This window comes from Panulirus ornatus, chromosome 37 (genome assembly GCF_036320965.1).
Source record: "Panulirus ornatus isolate Po-2019 chromosome 37, ASM3632096v1, whole genome shotgun sequence".
Classification (NCBI taxonomy): Eukaryota; Metazoa; Arthropoda; class Malacostraca; order Decapoda; family Palinuridae; genus Panulirus; species Panulirus ornatus.
This window is the reverse complement of record NC_092260.1, coordinates 8,706,017-8,725,068: the sequence shown is the minus strand read 5'-3', so window position 1 is coordinate 8,725,068 and position 19,052 is coordinate 8,706,017. Positions and strand designations below refer to the sequence as shown.

The 19,052-nt window shown below is 43.3% G+C and overlaps 1 protein-coding gene across 1 annotated transcript in view; it reads right to left on the bottom strand.

Moving 5' to 3' along the window:
• PolA1 (DNA polymerase alpha catalytic subunit) overlaps positions 1-19,052 on the bottom strand; it is a 436,605-nt gene that overhangs the window by 296,533 nt on the left and 121,020 nt on the right. The window contains exon 10 of the mRNA XM_071683772.1: positions 18,800-18,988. Coding sequence (XP_071539873.1) covers positions 18,800-18,988 — 189 coding nt within the window. The remainder of the gene's footprint in view (positions 1-18,799; positions 18,989-19,052) is intronic.

Sequence of the window (19,052 nt, the reverse complement as noted above, 5' to 3'; positions counted from 1 at the left end):
CATCATACACCCCTGCCGCAAACCTACATTCACTGAGAACCAATCACTTTCCTCTCTTCCTACACGTACACATGCCTTACATCCTCGATAAAAACTTTTTCCATGTATTTTAACTTTCTAAGAAGGGAAACGGAAGAAGGAGCCATGCGGGGAGTGCTCATCCTCGTCAAAGACTCAGAGTGTCTAAATGTGTGTCGATGTAACCAAGATGAGAAAAAACGAGAGATAGATAGTATGTTTGAGGAAAGGAACCTGGATGTTTTGGCTCTGAGTGAAACGAAGTACAAGGATAAAGGGGAAGAGAGGTTTAGGAATGTCATGGGAGTAACGTCAGCGGTTGGTGAGAGGACAAGAGCAAAGGAAGGAGTAGCACTACTCCTGAAACAGGAGTTGTGAGAGTATGTGATAGTGTATGAAAGTATGTGGGAGGGTATTGATTGAGAGGGTGAAGGCATGTACAGAGCATCAGATTGGGGAAGAGCAGTGTGGTTTCAGAAGTGGGAGAGGATGTGTGGATCAGGTGTTTGCTTTGAAGAATGTATGTGAGAAATACTTAGAAAAGCAAATGGATTTGTATGTAGCATTTATGGATCTGGAGAAGGCATATGATAGAGTTGATAGAGATGCTCTGTGGAAGGTATTAAGAATATATGGTGTGGGAGGCAAGTTGTTAGAAGCAGTGAAAAGTTTTTATCGAGGATGTAAGGCATGTGTACGTGTAGGAAGAGAGGAAAGTGATTGGTTCTCAGTGAATGTAGGTTTGCGGCAGGGGTGTGTGATGTCTCCATGGTTGTTTAATTTGTTTATGGATGGGGTTGTTAGGGAGGTGAATGCAAGAGTTTTGGAAAGAGGGGCAAGTATGAAGTCTGTTGGGGATGAGAGAGCTTGGGAAGTGAGTCAGTTGTTGTTCGCTGATGATACAGCGCTGGTGGCTGATTCATGTGAGAAACTGCAGAAGCTGGTGACTGAGTTTGGTAAAGTGTGTGAAAGAAGAAAGTTAAGAGTAAATGTGAATAAGAGCAAGGTTATTAGGTACAGTAGGGTTGAGGGTCAAGTCAATTGGGAGGTGAGTTTGAATGGAGAAAAACTGGAGGAAGTGAAGTGTTTTAGATATCTGGGAGTGGATCTGGCAGCGGATGGAAACATGGTAGCAGAAGTGGATCATAGGGTGGGGGAGGGGGCGAAAATTCTGGGAGCCTTGAAGAATGTGTGGAAGTCGAGAACATTATCTCGGAAAGCAAAAATGGGTATGTTTGAAGGAATAGTGGTTCCAACAATGTTGTATGGTTGCGAGGCGTGGACTATGGATAGAGTTGTGCGCAGGAGGATGGATGTGCTGGAAATGAGATGTTTGAGGACAATGTGTGGTGTGAGGTGGTTTGATCGAGTAAGTAACGTAAGGGTAAGAGAGATGTGTGGAAATAAAAAGAGCGTGGTTGAGAGAGCAGAAGAGGGTGTTTTGAAATGGTTTGGTCACATGGAGAGAATGAGTGAGGAAAGATTGACCAAGAGGATATATGTGTCGGAGGTGGAGGGAACGAGGAGAAGAGGGAGACCAAATTGGAGGTGGAAAGATGGAGTGAAAAAGATTTTGTGTGATCGGGGCCTGAACATGCAGGATGGTGAAAGGAGGGCAAGGAATAGAGTGAATTGGAGTGATGTGGTATACCGGGGTTGACGTGCTGTCAGTGGATTGAATCAAGGCATGTGAAGCGTCTGGGGTAAACCATGGAAAGCTGTGTAGGCATGAATATTTGCGTGTGTGGACGTATGTATATACATGTGTATGGGGGTGGGTTGGGCCATTTCTTTCGTCTGTTTCCTTGTGCTACCTCGCAAACGCGGGACAGCGGAAAAAAAAAAAAAAAGTTTTAGTATTCCTGGGAAATTATATGGGAGGGTATTGATTGAGAGGGTAAAGGCATCTACACAGCATCAGATTGGGGAACAGCAGTGCGGTTTCAGAAGTGGTAGAAGATGTGTGGATCAGGTGTTTCCTTTGAAGAATGCATGTGAGAAATATTTAGAAAAACAAATGGATTTGTATGTGGCATTTATGCATCTGGAGAAGGTATATGATAGAGTTGATAGAGATGCTCTGTGGAAGATCTTAAGAGTACATGGTGTGGGAAGTAAGTTGCTAGAAGCAGTGAAAAGTTTTTATCGAAGATGTAAGGCATGTGTATGAGTAGGAGAGGAGAGTGATTGCCTCCCAGGAATATCGGTTTGTGGCAGGGGTGCATGATGTCTCCATGGTTGTTTAATTTGTAGGAAGGTGAATGCAAGAGTTTTGGAGAAAGAGGCAAGTATGCACTCTGCTGTCGATGAGAGGGCTTGAGAAGTGAGTCAGTTGTTGTTTGCCGATGATACAGTGCTGGTGGCTGATTTGGGTGAGAAACTGCAGAGGTAGGTGACTGAGTTTGGAAAAGTTTGTGAAAGATGAAAGTTGAGAGCAAATGTGAATAAGAGCAAGGCTATCAGGTTCAGTAGAGCTGAGGGACAAGTCAATTGGGAGGTAAGTTTGAATAGAGAAAAACTGGAGGAAGTGAAGTGTTTTAGATATCTGGGAGTGAATTTGGCAGCGGATGGAACCATGGAAGCGGAGGTAAGTTACAGAGTGGGGAAGGGGGCGAAGGTTCTAGGAGTGTTGAAGAATGTGTGGAAGGCGAGAACGTTATCTCGGAGCAAAAATGGGTATGTTTGAAGGAATAGTGGTTCCAACAATGTTATGTGGTTACGAGTTGTGGGCTATAGATAGGGTTGTGTGGAAGTGTTGAAGATGAGATGTTCTAAGACAAAATGTGGTGTGAGGTGGTTTGATTGAGTATGTAATGAAAGGGTAAGAGAGATATGTATTTATCTATTTTGCTTTGTTGCTGTCTCCAACGTTAGCGAGGTAGCGCAAGGAAACAGACGAAAGAATGGCCCAACCCACCCACATACACATCTATATACACACACATCCAAACATGCAAATATACATACCAATACATCTCAACACATACATATATATACACACACAGACATATACATATATACACATGTATATAATTCATACTGTCTATCTTTATTCATTCCCATCACCACCCCGCCACACATGAAATAACAACCCCCTCCCCCCCGCATGTGTGCGAGGTAGCACTAGGAAAAGACAACAAAGGCCACATTCGTTCACACTCAGTCTCTAGCTGTCATGTAACAATGCACCGAAACCACAGCTCCCTTTCCACATCCAGGCTCCACAAAACTTTCAATGGTTTACCCCAGACGCTTCAAACCAAGAGGATATATGTGTCAGAGGTGGAGGGAACGAGAAGTGGGAGACCATGTTGGAGGTCAATCCATTGACAGCACGTTGACCCCGGTATATCACATTGTTCCAATTCACTCTAATCCTTGCAAGCCTTTCACCCTCCTGCATGTTCAGGCCCCAATCACTCAAAATCTTATTCACTCCATTTTTCCACCTCCAACATGGTCTCCCACTTCTCGTTCCCTCCACCTCTGACACATATATCCTCTTGGTCAATCTTTCCTCACTCATTCTCTCCATGTGCCCAAACCATTTCAAAACACCCTCTTCTGCTCTCTCAACCACGCTCTTTTTATTACCACACATCTCTCTTACCATAACATCACTTACTCGATCAAACCACCTCACACCACATATTGTCCTCAAACATCTCATTTCCAGCACATCCACCCTCCTCTACACAATTCTATCTACAGCCCATGCCTCGCAACCATATAACATTGATGGAACCACTTTTCCTTCAAACATACCCATTTTTGCTTTCCGAGATAATGTTCTCGACTTCCACACATTCTTCAACGCTCTCAGAACATTTGCCCCCTCCCCCACCCTATGATTCACTTCCGCTTCCACGGTTCCATCCGCTGCCAGATCCACTCCCAGGTATCTAAAACACTTTACTTCCTCCAGTTTTTCTCCATTCAAACTTACCTTCCAGTTGACTTGTCCCTCAACCCTACTGTCCTTAATAATCTTGCACTTATTCACATTTACTCTCAGCTTTCTTCTTTCACACACTTTACCAAACTCAGTCACCAGCTTCTGCAGTTTCTCACACCAATCAGCCACCAGCGCTGTATCATCAGCGAACAACAACTGACTCACTTCTCAAGCTCTCTCATCCACAACAGACTGCATACTTGCCCCTCTTTCCAAAACTCTTGCATTCACTTCCCTAACAACCCCATCCATAAAAAAATTAAACAACCATGGAGACATCACACCCCTGCCACAAACCTACATTCACTGAGAACCAATTACTTTCCTCTCTTCCTACTCTTACACAAGCCTTACATCCTTGATAAGCACTTTTCACTGCTTCTAACAACTTGCCTCCCACACCAAATATTCTTAATACCTTACACAGAGCATCTCTATCAACTCTCACATGCCTTCTCCAGATCCATAAATCCTACATACAAATCCATTCGCTTTTTTAAGTATTTCTCACATACATTCTTCAAAGCAAACACCTGATCCACACATCCTCTACCACTTCTGAAACCACACAGCTCTTCCCCAATCTGATGCTCTGTACATGCCTTCACCCTCTCAATCAATACCCTCCCATATAATTTACCAGGAATACTCAACAAACTTATACCTCTGTAATTTGAGCACTCACCTTTATCCCCTTTGCCTTTGCAATGGCACATGCAAGCATTCCGCCAATCCTCAGGCACCTCACCATGAGTCATACATACATCAAATACCCTTACCAACGAGTCAACTAAAGTCACCCCCTTTTTTTAATAGATTCCACGCCAATACCATCCAAACCTGCTGCCTTGCTGGCTTTCATCCTCCTGCAAAGGTTTCACTACCTCTTCTATGTTTACCAAATCATTCTCTCTAACCCTCTCACTCTGCACATCACCTTGACCAAAACACCCTACACCTGCCACTCTATCATCAAACAAATTCAACAAACCTTCAAAATACTCACACCAACTCCTTCTCCCATCACCACTACTTGTTATCCCCTCCCCATTAGCCCCCTTCTCTGAAGTTTCCATTTGTTCCCTTGTCTTACGCACTTTATTTAACTCCTTCCAAAACATCTCTTTATTCTCCCTAAAATTTAATGATACTCTCTCACCCCAACTCTCATTTGCCCTCTTTTTCACATCTTGCACTTTTTTCTTGACCTACTGCCTCATTCTTTTATACACCTCCCACTCATTTGCATTACTTCCCTGTAAAAATCATCCAAATGCCTCTCTCTTCACTTTCAGTATTAATCTTACTTCTTCATCCCACCACTCACTACCCTTTCTAATCTGCCCTCCTCCCAAGCTTCTCAAGCCACTAGCATCTTTTGCGTAAGCCATCACTGCTTCCCTAAATACATCCCATTCCTCCCCCACTCCCCTTACCTCCTTTGTTCTCACCTTTTTCCATTCTGTACTCAGTCTCTCCTGGTACTTCCCCACACAAGTCTCCTTCCCAAGCTCACTTATTCTCACCACTCTCTTCACCCCAACATTCTCTCTTCTTTTCTGAAAACCTCTACATATCTTCACCTTCACCTCCACAAGATTATGATCAGACATCCCTCCAGTTGCACCTCTCAGCACATTAACATCCAAAAGTCTCTCTTTTGCGCACCTATCAATTAACACGTAATCCAATAATGCTCTCTGGCCATCTCTCCTGCATACATACGTATACTTATGTATATCTCTTTTAAACCAGGTATTCCAAATCACCAGTCCTTTTTCAGCACATAGATCTACAAGCTCTTCACCATTTCCATTTGTAACACTGAACACCCCATGTACACCAATTATTCCCTCAACTGCCACATTACTCACCTTTGCATTCAAATCACCCATCACTATAACCTGGTCTCATGCATCAAAACTACTAACACATTCACTCTGCTCCCAAAGCACTTGACTCTCGACTCTCATGATCTTTTTTCTCATGCCCAGGTGCATATGCACCAATAATCACCCACCTCTCTCCATCCACTTTCAGTTTTACCAATATCAATCTAGAGTTTACTTTCTTACACTCTATCACATACTCCCACCACTCCTGTTTCAGGAGTAGTGCTACTCCTTACATTGCTCTTGTCCTCTCACTAACCCCTGACTTTACTCCCAAGACATTCCCAAACCACTCTTCCCCTTTACCCTAGAGCTTCGTTTCACTCAGAGCCAGAGCATCCAGGTTCCTTTCCTCAAACATACTACCTATCTCTCCTTTTTTCTCATCTTGGTTACATCCACACACATTTAGACACCCCAGTCTCAGCCTTCGAGGAGGATGAGCACTCCCCCGCGTGACTCCTTCTTCTGTTTCCCCTTTTAGAAAGTTACAATACAAGGAGGGGAGGGTTTCCAGCCCCCCGCTTTCATCCCCTTTAGTCACCTTTTATGATACGTGTGTGGTAATAAAAAGTGTGGTTGAGAGAGCAGAAGAGGGTGTTTTGAAATGGTTTGGTCACATGGAGCAAAAGAATGCGGAAAGATTGACAAAGGTGATACATGTGTCAGAGGTGGAGGGAACGAGAAGTGGGAGACCAAATTGGAGGTGGAAGGATGAAGTGAAAAGATTTTGAGCGATCAGGGCCTGAACATGCAGGAGGTTGAAAGGCTTGCAAAGAATAGAGTGAACTGGAACGATGTGGTATACCTAGGTCGACATGTAGTCAATGGATTGAACAAGGGCATGTGAAGCGTTTGGGGTAAACCATGGAAAGTTTTGTGGGGCCTCGATGTGGAAAGGGAGCTGTCGCTTCGGTTCATTACACATGACAGCTAGAGACTGAGTGTGACCAAATGTGGCCTTTGTTGTCTTCTTAGCGCTACCTTGCGGAGAGGAGGGGGGATGCTATTTCATGTGTAGCGGTTTGGCAACAGGAATGGATGAAGGCTGCAAGTATGAATATGTACATGTGTACATATGTATAAGTCTGTGTATGTATATGTATGTAAACTTTGAAATGTATAGGTATGTACATGTGTATGAGAAGGTGTGTATGTATATACATGTGTATGTGGGTGAGTTGGGCCAATCTTTCATCCATTTCCTTGTGCTACCTCGCTAACGCGGGAGACAGTGACAAAGTATAATAAAAAATATATATATAAGTGCTCAAATTACAGAGGTACAAGTTTGTTGAGTATTCCTGGTAAATTATATGGGAGGGTATTGATTGAGAGGGTGAAGGCATGTACAGAGCATCAGATTGGGGAAGAGCAGTGTGGTTTCAGAAGTGGTAGAGGATGTGTGGATCAGGTGTTTGCTTTGAAGAATGTATGTGAGAAATACTTAGAAATGCAAATGGATTTGTATGTAGCATTTATGGATCTGGAGAAGGCATATGATAGAGTTGATAGAGATGCTCTGTGGAAGGTATTAAGAATATATGGTGTGGGAGGCAAGTTGCTAGCAGCAGTGAAAAGTTTTTATCGAGGATGCAAGGCATGTGTACGTGTAGGAAGAGAGGAAAGTGATTGGTTCTCAGTGAATGTAGGTTTGTGGCAGGGGTGTGTGATGTCTCCATGGTTGTTTAATTTGTTTATGGATGAGGTTGTTAGGGAGGTGAATGCAAGAGTTTTGGAAAGAGGGGCAAGTATGAAGTCTGTTGTGGATGAGAGAGCTTGGGAAGTGATTCAGTTGTTGTTCGCTGATGATACAGCGCTGGTGGCTGATTCATGTGAGAAACTGCAGAAGCTGGTGACTGAGTTTGGTAAAGTGTGTGAAAGAAGAAAGTTAAGAGTAAATGTGAAAAAGAGCAAGGTTATTAGGTACAGTAGGGTTGAGGGTCAAGTCAATTGGGAGGTAAGTTTGAATGGAGAAAAACTGGAGGAAGTAAAGTGTTTTAGATATCTGGGAGTGGATCTGGCAGCGGATGAAACCATGGAAGCGGAAGTGAATCATAGGGTGGGGGAGGGGGCGAAAATCCTGGGAGCCTTGAAGAATGTGTGGAAGTCGAGAACATTATCTCGGAAAGCAAAAATGGGTATGTTTGAAGGAATAGTGGTTCCAACAATGTTGTATGGTTGCGAGGCGTGGGCTATGGATAGAGTTGTGCGCAGGAGGATGGATGTGCTGGAAATGAGATGTTTGAGGACAATGTGTGGTGTGACGTTTTTTGATCGAGTAAGTAATGTAAGGGTAAGAGAGATGTGTGGAAATAAAAAGAGCTTGGTTGAGAGAGCAGAAGAGGGTGTTTTGAAATGGTTTGGGCACATGGAGAGAATGAGTGAGGAAAGATTGACCAAGAGGATATATGTGTCGGAGGTGGAGGGAACGAGGAGAAGTGGGAGACCAAATTGGAGGTGGAAAGATGGAGTGAAAAAGATTTTGAGTGATCGGGGCCTGAACATGCAGGAGGGTGAAAGGAGGGCAAGGAATAGAGTGAATTGGATCGATGTGGTATATCAGGGTTGACGTGCTGTCAGTGGATTGAATCAGGACATGTGAAGCGTCTGGGGTAAACCATGGAAAGTTGTGTGGGGCCTGGATGTGGAAAGGGAGCTGTGGTTTCGGGCATTATTTTGTGGCAGCTAGAGACTGAGTGTGAACGAATGGGGCCTTTGTTGTCTTTTCCTAGTGCTACCTCGCACACATGAGGGGGGAGGGGGAAGGTATTCCATGTGTGGGGAGGTGGCGATGGGAGCGAATGGGGGCAGACAGTGTCAATTGTGTGCATGGGTATATATGTATGTGTCTGTGTATGTATATATATGTGTACATTAAGATGTATAGGTATGTATATTTGCGTGTGTGGACGTGTGTGTGTATACATTGTGCATGGGGGTGGGTTGGGCCATTTCTTTCGTCTGTTTCCTTGTGCTACCTCGCAAACGCGCGAGACAGCTACAAAGCAAAATAAAAAAAATAATAAATAATAAAATATATATATGTACATTGGGTTTTCAGTGTTGTAAATGGAAATGGTGAAGAGTTTGTAGATTTATGTGCTGAAAAACGACTGGTGATTGGGAATACCTGGATTAAAAATACATAAGTATACGTATGTAAGTAGGAGAGATGGCCAGAGAGCATTATTGAACCACGTGTTAATTGATAGGTGCGCGAAAGAGAGACTTATGGATGTTAATGTGCTGAGAGGTGCAACTGGAGGGATGTCTGAACATTAACTTGTGGAGGAGAACGTGAAGATTTGTAGAGGTTTTCAGAAAAGGAGAGAGAATGTTGGGGTAAGGAGAGTGGTGAGAGTAAGTGATCTTGGGAAGGAGACTTGTGTGAGGAAATTACAGGAGGGACTGAGTACAAAATGGAAAAAGGTGAGAACAAAGGACGTAAGGGGAGTGGAGTTGGAATGGGATGTATTTCGGGAAGCAGTGATGACTTGTGCAAAAGATGCTTGTGGCATGAGAAGCGTGGGAGGTGGGCAAATTAGAAAGAGTAGTGAGTGGTGGGATGAAGAAGTAAGATTATCATTGAAAGAAAAGAGAGAGGATTTGAATGATTTTTGCAAGGAAATAATGCAAATGACTAGGAGATGTATAAAAGAAAGTAGCAGGAGGTCAAGAGAAAGGTGCAAGAGGTGAAAAAGAGGGCAAATGAGAGTTGGGGTGAGAGAGTATCACTAAATTTTAGGGAGAATAAAAAGATGTTTTGGAAGGAGGTAAATAAAGTGAATAAGACAAGGGAACAAACGGTAACGTCAGTGAAGGGGGCTAATGGGGAGGTGATAATAAGTAGTGGTGATGTGTATTTTGAAGGTTTGTTGAATGTGTTTGATGATAGAGTGGCAGATATAGGGTGTTTTGGTCAAGATGGTGTGCAAAGTGAGAGGGTTAGGGACAATGATTTGGTAAACAGAGAAGAGGTAGTAAAAGCTTTGTGGAAGATGAAAGCCGGCAAGGCAGCGGGTTTGGATGGTATTGCAGTGGAATTTATTAAAAAAGGGGTGACTGTATTGTTGATTGGTTGGTAAGGTTATTTAATGTATGTATGACTCATGGTGAGGTGTCTGAGGAATGGCGAAATGCTTGAATAGTGCCATTGTACAAAGGCAAAGGGGATAAAGGTGAGTGTTCAAATTACAGACGTATAAGTTTGTTCAGTATTCCTGGTAAATTATATGGGAGGGTATTGATAGAAAGGGTGAAGGCATGTACAGACCATCAGACTGGGGAAGAGCAGTGTGGTTTCAGAAGTGGTAGAGGATGTGTGGATCAGGTGTTTGCTTTGAAGAATGTTTTATTTTATTTATTATACTTTGTCGCTGTCTCCCGCGTTTGCGAGGTAGCGCAAGGAAACAGACGAAAGAAATGGCCCAACCCCCCCCCCCATACACATGTATATACATACGTCCACACACGCAAATATACATACCTACACAGCTTTCCATGGTTTACCCCAGACGCTTCACATGCCTTGATTCAATCCACTGACAGCAAGTCAACCCCGGTATACCACATCGCTCCAATTCACACTATTCCTTGCCCTCCTTTCACCCTCCTGCATGTTCAGGCCCCCATCACACAAAATCTTTTTCACTCCATCTTTCCACCTCCAATTTGGTCTCCCTCTTCTCCTCGTTCCCTCCACCTCCGACACATATATCCTTTTGGTCAATCTTTCCTCACTCATTCTCTCCATGTGCCCAAACCACTTCAAAACACCCTCTTCTGCTCTCTCAACCACGCTCTTTTTATTTCCACACATCTCTCTTACCCTTACGTTACTCACTCGATCAAACCACCTCACACCACACATTGTCCTCAAACATCTCATTTCCAGCACATCTATCCTCCTGCGCACAACTCTATCCATAGCCCACGCCTCGCAACCATACAACATTGTTGGAACCACTATTCCTTCAAACATACCCATTTTTGCTTTCCGAGATAATGTTCTCGACTTCCACACATTCTTCAAGGCCCCCAGGATTTTCGCCCCCTCCCCCACCCTATGATCCACTTCCGCTTCCATGGTTCCATCCGCTGCCAGATCCACTCCCAGATATCTAAAACACTTCACTTCCTCCAGTTTTTCTCCATTCAAACTCACCTCCCAATTGACTTGACCCTCAACCCTACTGTACCTAATAACCTTGCTCTTATTCACATTTACTCTTAACTTTCTTCTTCCACACACTTTACCAAACTCAGTCACCAGTTTCTGCAGTTTCTCACATGAATCAGCCACCAGCGCTGTATCATCAGCAAACAACAACTGACTCACTTCCCAAGCTCTCTCATCCCCAACAGACTTCATACTTGCCCCTATTTCCAAAACTCTTGCATTCACCTCCCTAACAACCCCATCCATAAACAAATTAAACAACCATGGAGACATCACACACCCCTGCCGCAAACCTACATTCACTGAGAACCAATCACTTTCCTCTCTTCCTACACGTACACATGCCTTACATCCTCGATAAAAACTTTTCACTGCTTCTAACAACTTTCCTCCCACACCATATATTCTTAATACCTTCCACAGAGCATCTCTATCAACTCTATCATATGCCTTCTCCAGATCCATAAATGCTACATACAAATCCATTTGCTTTTCTAAGTATTTCTCACATACATTCTTCAAAGCAAACACCGGATCCACACATCCTCTACCACTTCTGAAACCACACTGCTCTTCCCCGATCTGATGCTCTGTACATGCCTTCACCCTCTCAATCAATACCCTCCCATATAATTTACCAGGAATACTCAACAAACTTATACCTCTGTAATTTGAGCACTCACTCTTATCCCCTTTGCCTTTGTACAATGGCACTATGCACGCATTCCGCCAATCCTCAGGCACCTCACCATGAGTCATACATACATTAAATAACCTTACCAACCAGTCCACAATACAGTCACCCCCTTTTTTAATAAATTCCACTGCAATACCATCCAAACCTGCTGCCTTGCCGGCTTTCATCTTCCGCAAAGCTTTCACTACCTCTTCTCTGTTTACCAAATCATTTTCCCTAACCCTCTCACTTTGCACACCACCTCGACCAAAACACCCTATATCTGCCACTCTATCATCAAACACATTCAATAAACCTTCACAATACTCACTCCATCTCCTTCTCACATCACCACTACTTGTTATCACCTCCCCATTTGCGCCCTTCACTGAAGTTCCCATTTGCTCCCTTGTCTTACGCACTTTATTTACCTCCTTCCAGAACATCTTTTTATTCTCTCTAAAATTTAATGATACTCTCTCACCCCAACTCTCATTTGCTCTTTTTTTCACCTCTTGCACCTTTCTCTTGACCTCCTGTCTCTTTCTTTTATACATCTCCCACTCAATTGCATTTTTTCCCTTTGAAGAATACATTTGAAGAATGTATGTGAGAAATACTTAAAAGAGCAAATGGATTCATATGTAGCATTTATGGATCTAGAGAAGGTATATGATAGAGTTGATAGAGATGCTCTGTGGAAGGTATTAAGAATATATGGTGTGAGGGGCAAGTTGTTAGAAGCAGTGAAAAGTTTATATCGAGGATGTAAGGCTTGTGTACATGTAGGAAGAGAGGAAAGTGATTGGTTCTCAGTGAATGTTGGTTTGTGGCAGGGGTGTGATGTCCCCATGGTTGTTTAATTTTTTTATGGATGGGGTTGTTAGGGAGGTGAATGCAAGAGTTTTGGAGAGAAGGGTAAGTATGCAGTCTGTTGTGGATGAGAGAGCTTGAGAAGTGAGTCAGTTGTTGTTCGCTGATGATACAGCGCTGGTGGCTGATTGGTGTGAGAAACTGCAGAAGCTGGTGACTGAGTTTGGTAAAGTGTGTGAAAGAAGAGAGCTGGGAGTAAATGTGAATAAGAGCAAGGTTATTAGGTACAGTAGGGTTGAGGGACAAGTCAAATGGGAGGTAAGTTTGAATGGAGAAAAACTGGAGGGAGTGAAGTGTTTTAGATATCTGGGAGTGGATTTGGCAGCAGATGGAACCATGGAAGTGGAAGTGATTCATAGGGTGGGGGAGGGGGGACGAAAGTTCTGGGAGCGTTGAAGAATGTTTGGAAGTTGAGAACATTATCTCCGAAAGCAAAAATGGGTATGTTTGAAGGAATAGTGCTTCCAACAATGTTATATGGTTGCGAGGAATGGGCTATAGATAGAGTTGTGCAGAGGAGGGTGGATGTGCTGGAAATGAGATGTTTGAGGACAATATGTGGTGTGAGGTGGTTTGATCGAGTAAATAATAATAGGGTAAGAGAGATATGTAGTAATAAAAAAAGTGTGGTTGAGAGAGCAGAAGAGGGAGTTTTGAAATGGTTTGGTCACATGGAGAGAATGAGAGAGGAAAGATTAGCCAAGAGGATACATGTGTCAGAGGTGGAGGGAACGAGGAGAAGGGTGAGACCAAATTGGAGGTGGAAAGATGGAGTGAAAATGATTTTGAGTGATTGGGGCCTGAACATGCAGGAGGATGAAAGGTGCGCAAGGAATAGAGTGAATTGGAACGAAGTGGTATGCCGGGGTCGACGTGCTGTCAATGGATTGAACCAGGGCATGTGAAGCGTCTGGGGTAAGCCACGGAAAGTTGTGTGGGGCCTGGATATGGAAAGGGAGATGTGGTTTCGGTGCATTATTACATGACAGCTGGAGGCTGAGTGTGAACGACTGTGGCCTTTGTTGTCTTTTCCTAGTGCTACTTCGCACACATGAGGGGGGAGGGGGTTGTTATTTCATGTGCGGCGGGGTGGCGATGGGAATGAATAAAGGGAGACAGTATGAATTATGTACATGTGTATATATGTATATGTATGTGTGTGTATATATATGTATACGTTGAGATGTATAGGTATGTATATTGGCGTGTGTGGACATGTATGTATATACATGTGTATGTGGGTGGGTTGGGCTATTCTTTCGTCTGTTTCCTTGCACTACCTCGCTAACACGGAAAACAGCAACAAAGCAAAATAAATAAATAAATAAATAAATGTATATGCATATGTTGCTCCCTCACTGAAGCGGGAAACAGCAATTATGTATAATTATGATAATAACAAAACATGCATATGTTCTGGAAGGAGGTAAATAAAGTGCGTAAGACAAGGGAGCAAATGGGAACTTCAGTGAAGGGGGCTAATGGGCAGGTGATAACAAGTAGTGGTGATGTAAGAAGGAGATGGAGTGAGTATTTTGAAGGTTTGTTGAATGTGTTTGATGATAGAGTGGCAGATATAGGGTATTTTGGTTGAGGTGGTGTGCAAAGTGAGAGGGTTAGGGAAAATGATTTGGTAAACAGAGAAGAGGCAGTAAAAGCTTTGAGGAAGATGAAAGCCGGCAAGGCAGCAGGTTTGGATGGTATTACAGTGGAATTTATTAAAAAAGGGGGTGACTGTATTGTTGACTGGTTGGTAAGATTATTTAATGGATGTATGACTCATGGTGAGGTGCCTGAGGATTGGCGGAATGCATGCATAGTGCCATTGTACAAAGGCAAAGGGGATAAGAGTGCTCAAATTACAGGTATATGTTTGTTGAGTATTCCTGGTACTAAGGTACTAAGAATATATGGTGTGGGAGGCAAGTTGTTAGAAGCAGTGAAAAGTTTTTATCGAGGATGTAAGGCATGTGTACGTGTAGGAAGAGAGGAAAGTGATTGGTTCTCAGTGAATGTAGGTTTGCGGCAGGGGTGTGTGATGTCTCCATGGTTGTTTAATTTGTTTATGGATGGGGTTGTTAGGGAGGTGAATGCAAGAGTTTTGGAAAGAGGTGCAAGTATGAAGTCTGTTGTGGATGAGAGAGCTTGGGAAGTGAGTCAGTTGTTGTTCGCTGATGATACAGCGCTGGTGGCTGATTCATGTGAGAAACTGCAGAAGCTAGTGACTGAGTTTGGTAAAGTGTGTGAAAGAAGAAAGTTAAGAGTAAATGTGAATAAGAGCAAGGTTATTAGGTACAGTAGGGTTGAGGGTCAAGTCAATTGGGAGGTAAGTTTGAATGGAGAAAAACTGGAGGAAGTAAAGTGTTTTAGATATCTGGGAGTGGATCTGGCAGCGGATGGAACCATGGAAGTGGAAGTGAATCATAGGGTGGGGGAGTGGGCGAAAATCCTGGGAGCCCTGAAGAATGTGTGGAAGTTGAGAACATTATCTCCGAAAGCAAAAATGGCTATGTTTGAAGGAATAGGGGTTCCAACAATGTTGTATGGTTGCGAGGTTGTGCGGAGGAGGGTGGATGTGCTGGAAATGAGATGTTTGAGGACAATATGTGGTGTGAAGTGGTTTGATCGAGTAAGTAATGTAAGGGTAAGAGAGATGTGTGGAAATAAAAAGAGCGTGGTTGAGAGAGGAGAAGAGGGTGTTTTGAAATGGTTTGGGCACATGGAGAGAATGAGTGAGGAAAGATTGACCAAGAGGATATATGTGTCAGAGGTGGAGGGAACGAGGAGAAGTGGGAGACCAAATTGGAGGTGGAAAGATGGAGTGAAAAAGATTTTGAGTGATCAGGGCCTGAACATTCAGGAGGGTGAAAGGCGGGCAAGGAATAGAGTGAATTGTGGTATACCAGGGTCAACGTGCTATTAATGGAGTGAATCAGGGCATGTGAAGCGTCTGGGGTAAACCATGGAAAGTTCTGTGGGGCCTGGATGTGGAAAGAGAGCTGTGGTTTCGGGCATTATTACATGACAGCTAGAGACTGAGTGTGAACGAATGGGGCCTTTGTTGTCTTTTCCTAGTGCTACCTCACACACATGTGGGGGCAGTGGGATGTTATTCCATGTGTGGCGAGGTGGCGATGGGAATGAATAAAGGCAGACAGTGTGAACTGTGTGCATGTGTATATATGTATGTGTCTGTGTGTGTATATATATGTGCCTGACTTTTGGATGTAAATGCGCTGAGAGGTGCAACTGGAGGGATGTCTGATCATTATCTTGTGGAGGCTAAGGTGAAGATTTGTATGGGTTTTCAGAAAAGAAGAGTGAATGTTGGGGTGAAGAGGGTGGTGAGAGTGAGTGAGCTTGGGAAGGAGACTTGTGTGAGGAAGTACCAGGAGAGACTGAGTACAGAATGGAAAAAGGTGAGAACAATGGAAGTAAGGGGAGTGGGGGAGGAATGGGATGTATTTAGGGAATCAGTGATGGATTGCGCAAAAGGTGCTTGTGGAATGAGAAGCGTGGGAGGTGGGTTGATTAGAAAGGGTAGTGAGTGGTGGGATGAAGAGGTAAGATTATTAGTGAAAGAGAAGAGAGAGGCATTTGGACGATTTTTGCAGGGAAAAATGCAATTGAGTGGGAGATGTATAAAAGAAAGAGACAGGAGGTCAAGAGAAAGGTGCAAGAGGTGAAAAAAAGGGCAAATGAGAGTTGGGGTGAGAGAGTATCATTAAATTTTAGGGAGAATAAAAAGATGTTCTGGAAGGAGGTAAATAAAGTGCGTAAGACAAGGGAGCAAATGGGAACTTCAGTGAAGGGCGCAAATGGGGAGGTGATAACAAGTAGTGGTGATGTGAGAAGGAGATGGAATGAGTATTTTGAAGGTTTGTTGAATGTGTTTGATGATCGAGTGGCAGATATAGGGTGTCTTGGTCGAGGTGGTGTGCAAAGTGAAAGGGTTGGGGAAAATGATTTGGTAAACAGAAGAGGTAGTAAAAGCTTTGCGGAAGATGAAAGCCGGCAAGGCAGCAGGTTTGGATGGTATTGCAGTGGAAAATAAATATAAATGTATCATATATCTGGGGATAGGGGAAAAAGAATACTACCCATGTATTCCCTGCATGTCATAGAAGGCGACTAAAAGGGAAGGGAGCGGGGGGCTGGAAATCTTCCCCTTATGTTTTTTTTTAATTTTCTAAGAGAAGGAACAGAGAAGGGGGCCAGGTGAGGATATTCCCTGAAAGGCCCAGTCCTCTGTTCTTAACGCTACCTCGCTAACACGGGAAATGGCGAATAGTATGAAAGAAAAAGAAAAAGATGTATCATGTATTGGTAAAAAGTTTTCATACTGGAGGGAGAAAGGTACAACAGATGTGCAATGTGATCATGAAAGTAATACATGAAATCAAACTGGGTTGCGATGAAAAAGTCTGAAGAATACTGCTGCAGAGGATGATGTGGGAATAAAAATGAAAGCAGAATATGCGAGAAGACTGACCATGTGAAGAATGAAGAAGAGAGGGGAGCAGTTGAGTGGATTTGTCATCATTCTGAAGCAAGAGAGGGATGGTCTGAATGCAAAAGTAAGTAATGTGGCAGTAGGGGGTATAACTGGGGGAATGAAATATTCATTAAGGTGAATAAGAATGGTGAACAGCTTGTGGAGTTGTGGGCTGTAAAAGGGACTGGTGATTGGGAATACCAGTGGTAGAGGATGTGTGGATCAGGTGTTTGCTTTGAAGAATGTATGTGAGAAATACTTAGAAAAGCAAATGGATTTGTATGTAGCATTTATGGATCTGGAGAAGGCATATGATAGAGTTGATAGAGATGCTCTGTGGAAGGTATTAAGAATATATGGTGTGGGAGGCAAGTTGTTAGAAGCAGTGAAAAGTTTTTATCGAGGATGTAAGGCATGTGTACGTGTAGGAAGAGAGGAAAGTGATTGGTTCTCAGTGAATGTAGGTTTGCGGCAGGGGTGTGTGATGTTTCCATGGTTGTTTAATTTGTTTATGGATGGGGTTGTTAGGGAGGTAAATGCAAGAGTCCTGGAAAGAGGGGCAAGTATGAAGTCTGTTGGGGATGAGAGAGCTTGGGAAGTGAGTCAGTTGTTGTTCGCTGATGATACAGCGCTGGTGGCTGATTCATGTGAGAAACTGCAGAAGCTGGTGACTGAGTTTGGTAAAGTGTGTGGAAGAAGAAAGTTAAGAGTAAATGTGAATAAGAGCAAGGTTATTAGGTACAGTAGGGTTGAGGGTCAAGTCAATTGGGAGGTGAGTTTGAATGGAGAAAAACTGGAGGAAGTGAAGTGTTTTAGATATCTGGGAGTGGATCTGTCAGCGGATGGAACCATGGAAGCGGAAGTGGATCATAGGGTGGGGGAGGGGGCGAAAATTTTGGGAGCCTTGAAGAATGTGTGGAAGTCGAGAACATTATCTCGGAAAGCAAAAATGGGTATGTTTGAAGGAATAGTGGTTCCAACAATGTTGTATGGTTGCGAGGCGTGGGCTATGGATAGAGTTGTGCGCAGGAGGATGGATGTGCTGGAAATGAGATGTTTGAGGACAATGTGTGGTGTGAGGTGGTTTGATCGAGTAAGTAACGTAAGGGTAAGAGAGATGTGTGGAAATAAAAAGAGCGTGGTTGAGAGAGCAGAAGAGGGTGTTTTGAAATGGTTTGGGCACATGGAGAGAATGAGTGAGGAAAGATTGACCAAGAGGATATATGTGTCGGAGGTGGAGGGAACGAGGAGAAGAGGGAGACCAAATTGGAGGTGGAAAGATGGAGTGAAAAAGATTTTGTGTGATCGGGGCCTGAACATGCAGGAGGGTGAAAGGAGGGCAAGGAATAGAGTGAATTGGAGCGATGTGGTATACAGGGGTTGACGTGCTGTCAGTGGATTGAATCAAGGCATGTGAAGCGTCTGGGGTAAACCATGGAAAGCTGTGTAGGTATGTATATTTGCGTGTGTGGACGTGTGTATGTACGTGTGTATGGGGGGGGGCCATTTCTTTCGTCTGTTTCCTTGCGCTACCTCGCAAACGCGGGAGACAGCGACAAAGTATAAAAAAAAAAAAAAAAAAAAAAAAAAATACATAATTGTATAAAGGTGAGTAAGAAAGATGGTCAGTGGGTACTATTGGGTGGGCAGAGGTTTCTGCATGAAGGGAAGAAATTAAATGCAACACAACAAAAAAAACTCAACTTACAGAATAACGAACTTCTAAGTATTCAGACTCTTCTGGGACTTCATAATTTTCAAAGGCATATTTCCTCTTAATCATCCTCGATTTGAACTGTAGGATTTTGAATCTGGCTGAAACTTTGGAGTTAAACTCTTGGTAAACATCAATCATTGTTACGTTTTCTGTTTCCTCTTTGGTCTTCAGATTCATTCTCTGAAATAAAAAAAAGAAAATATACAATTTCTCTTATAAACTAACTAAACTTCCTTTAACAGCA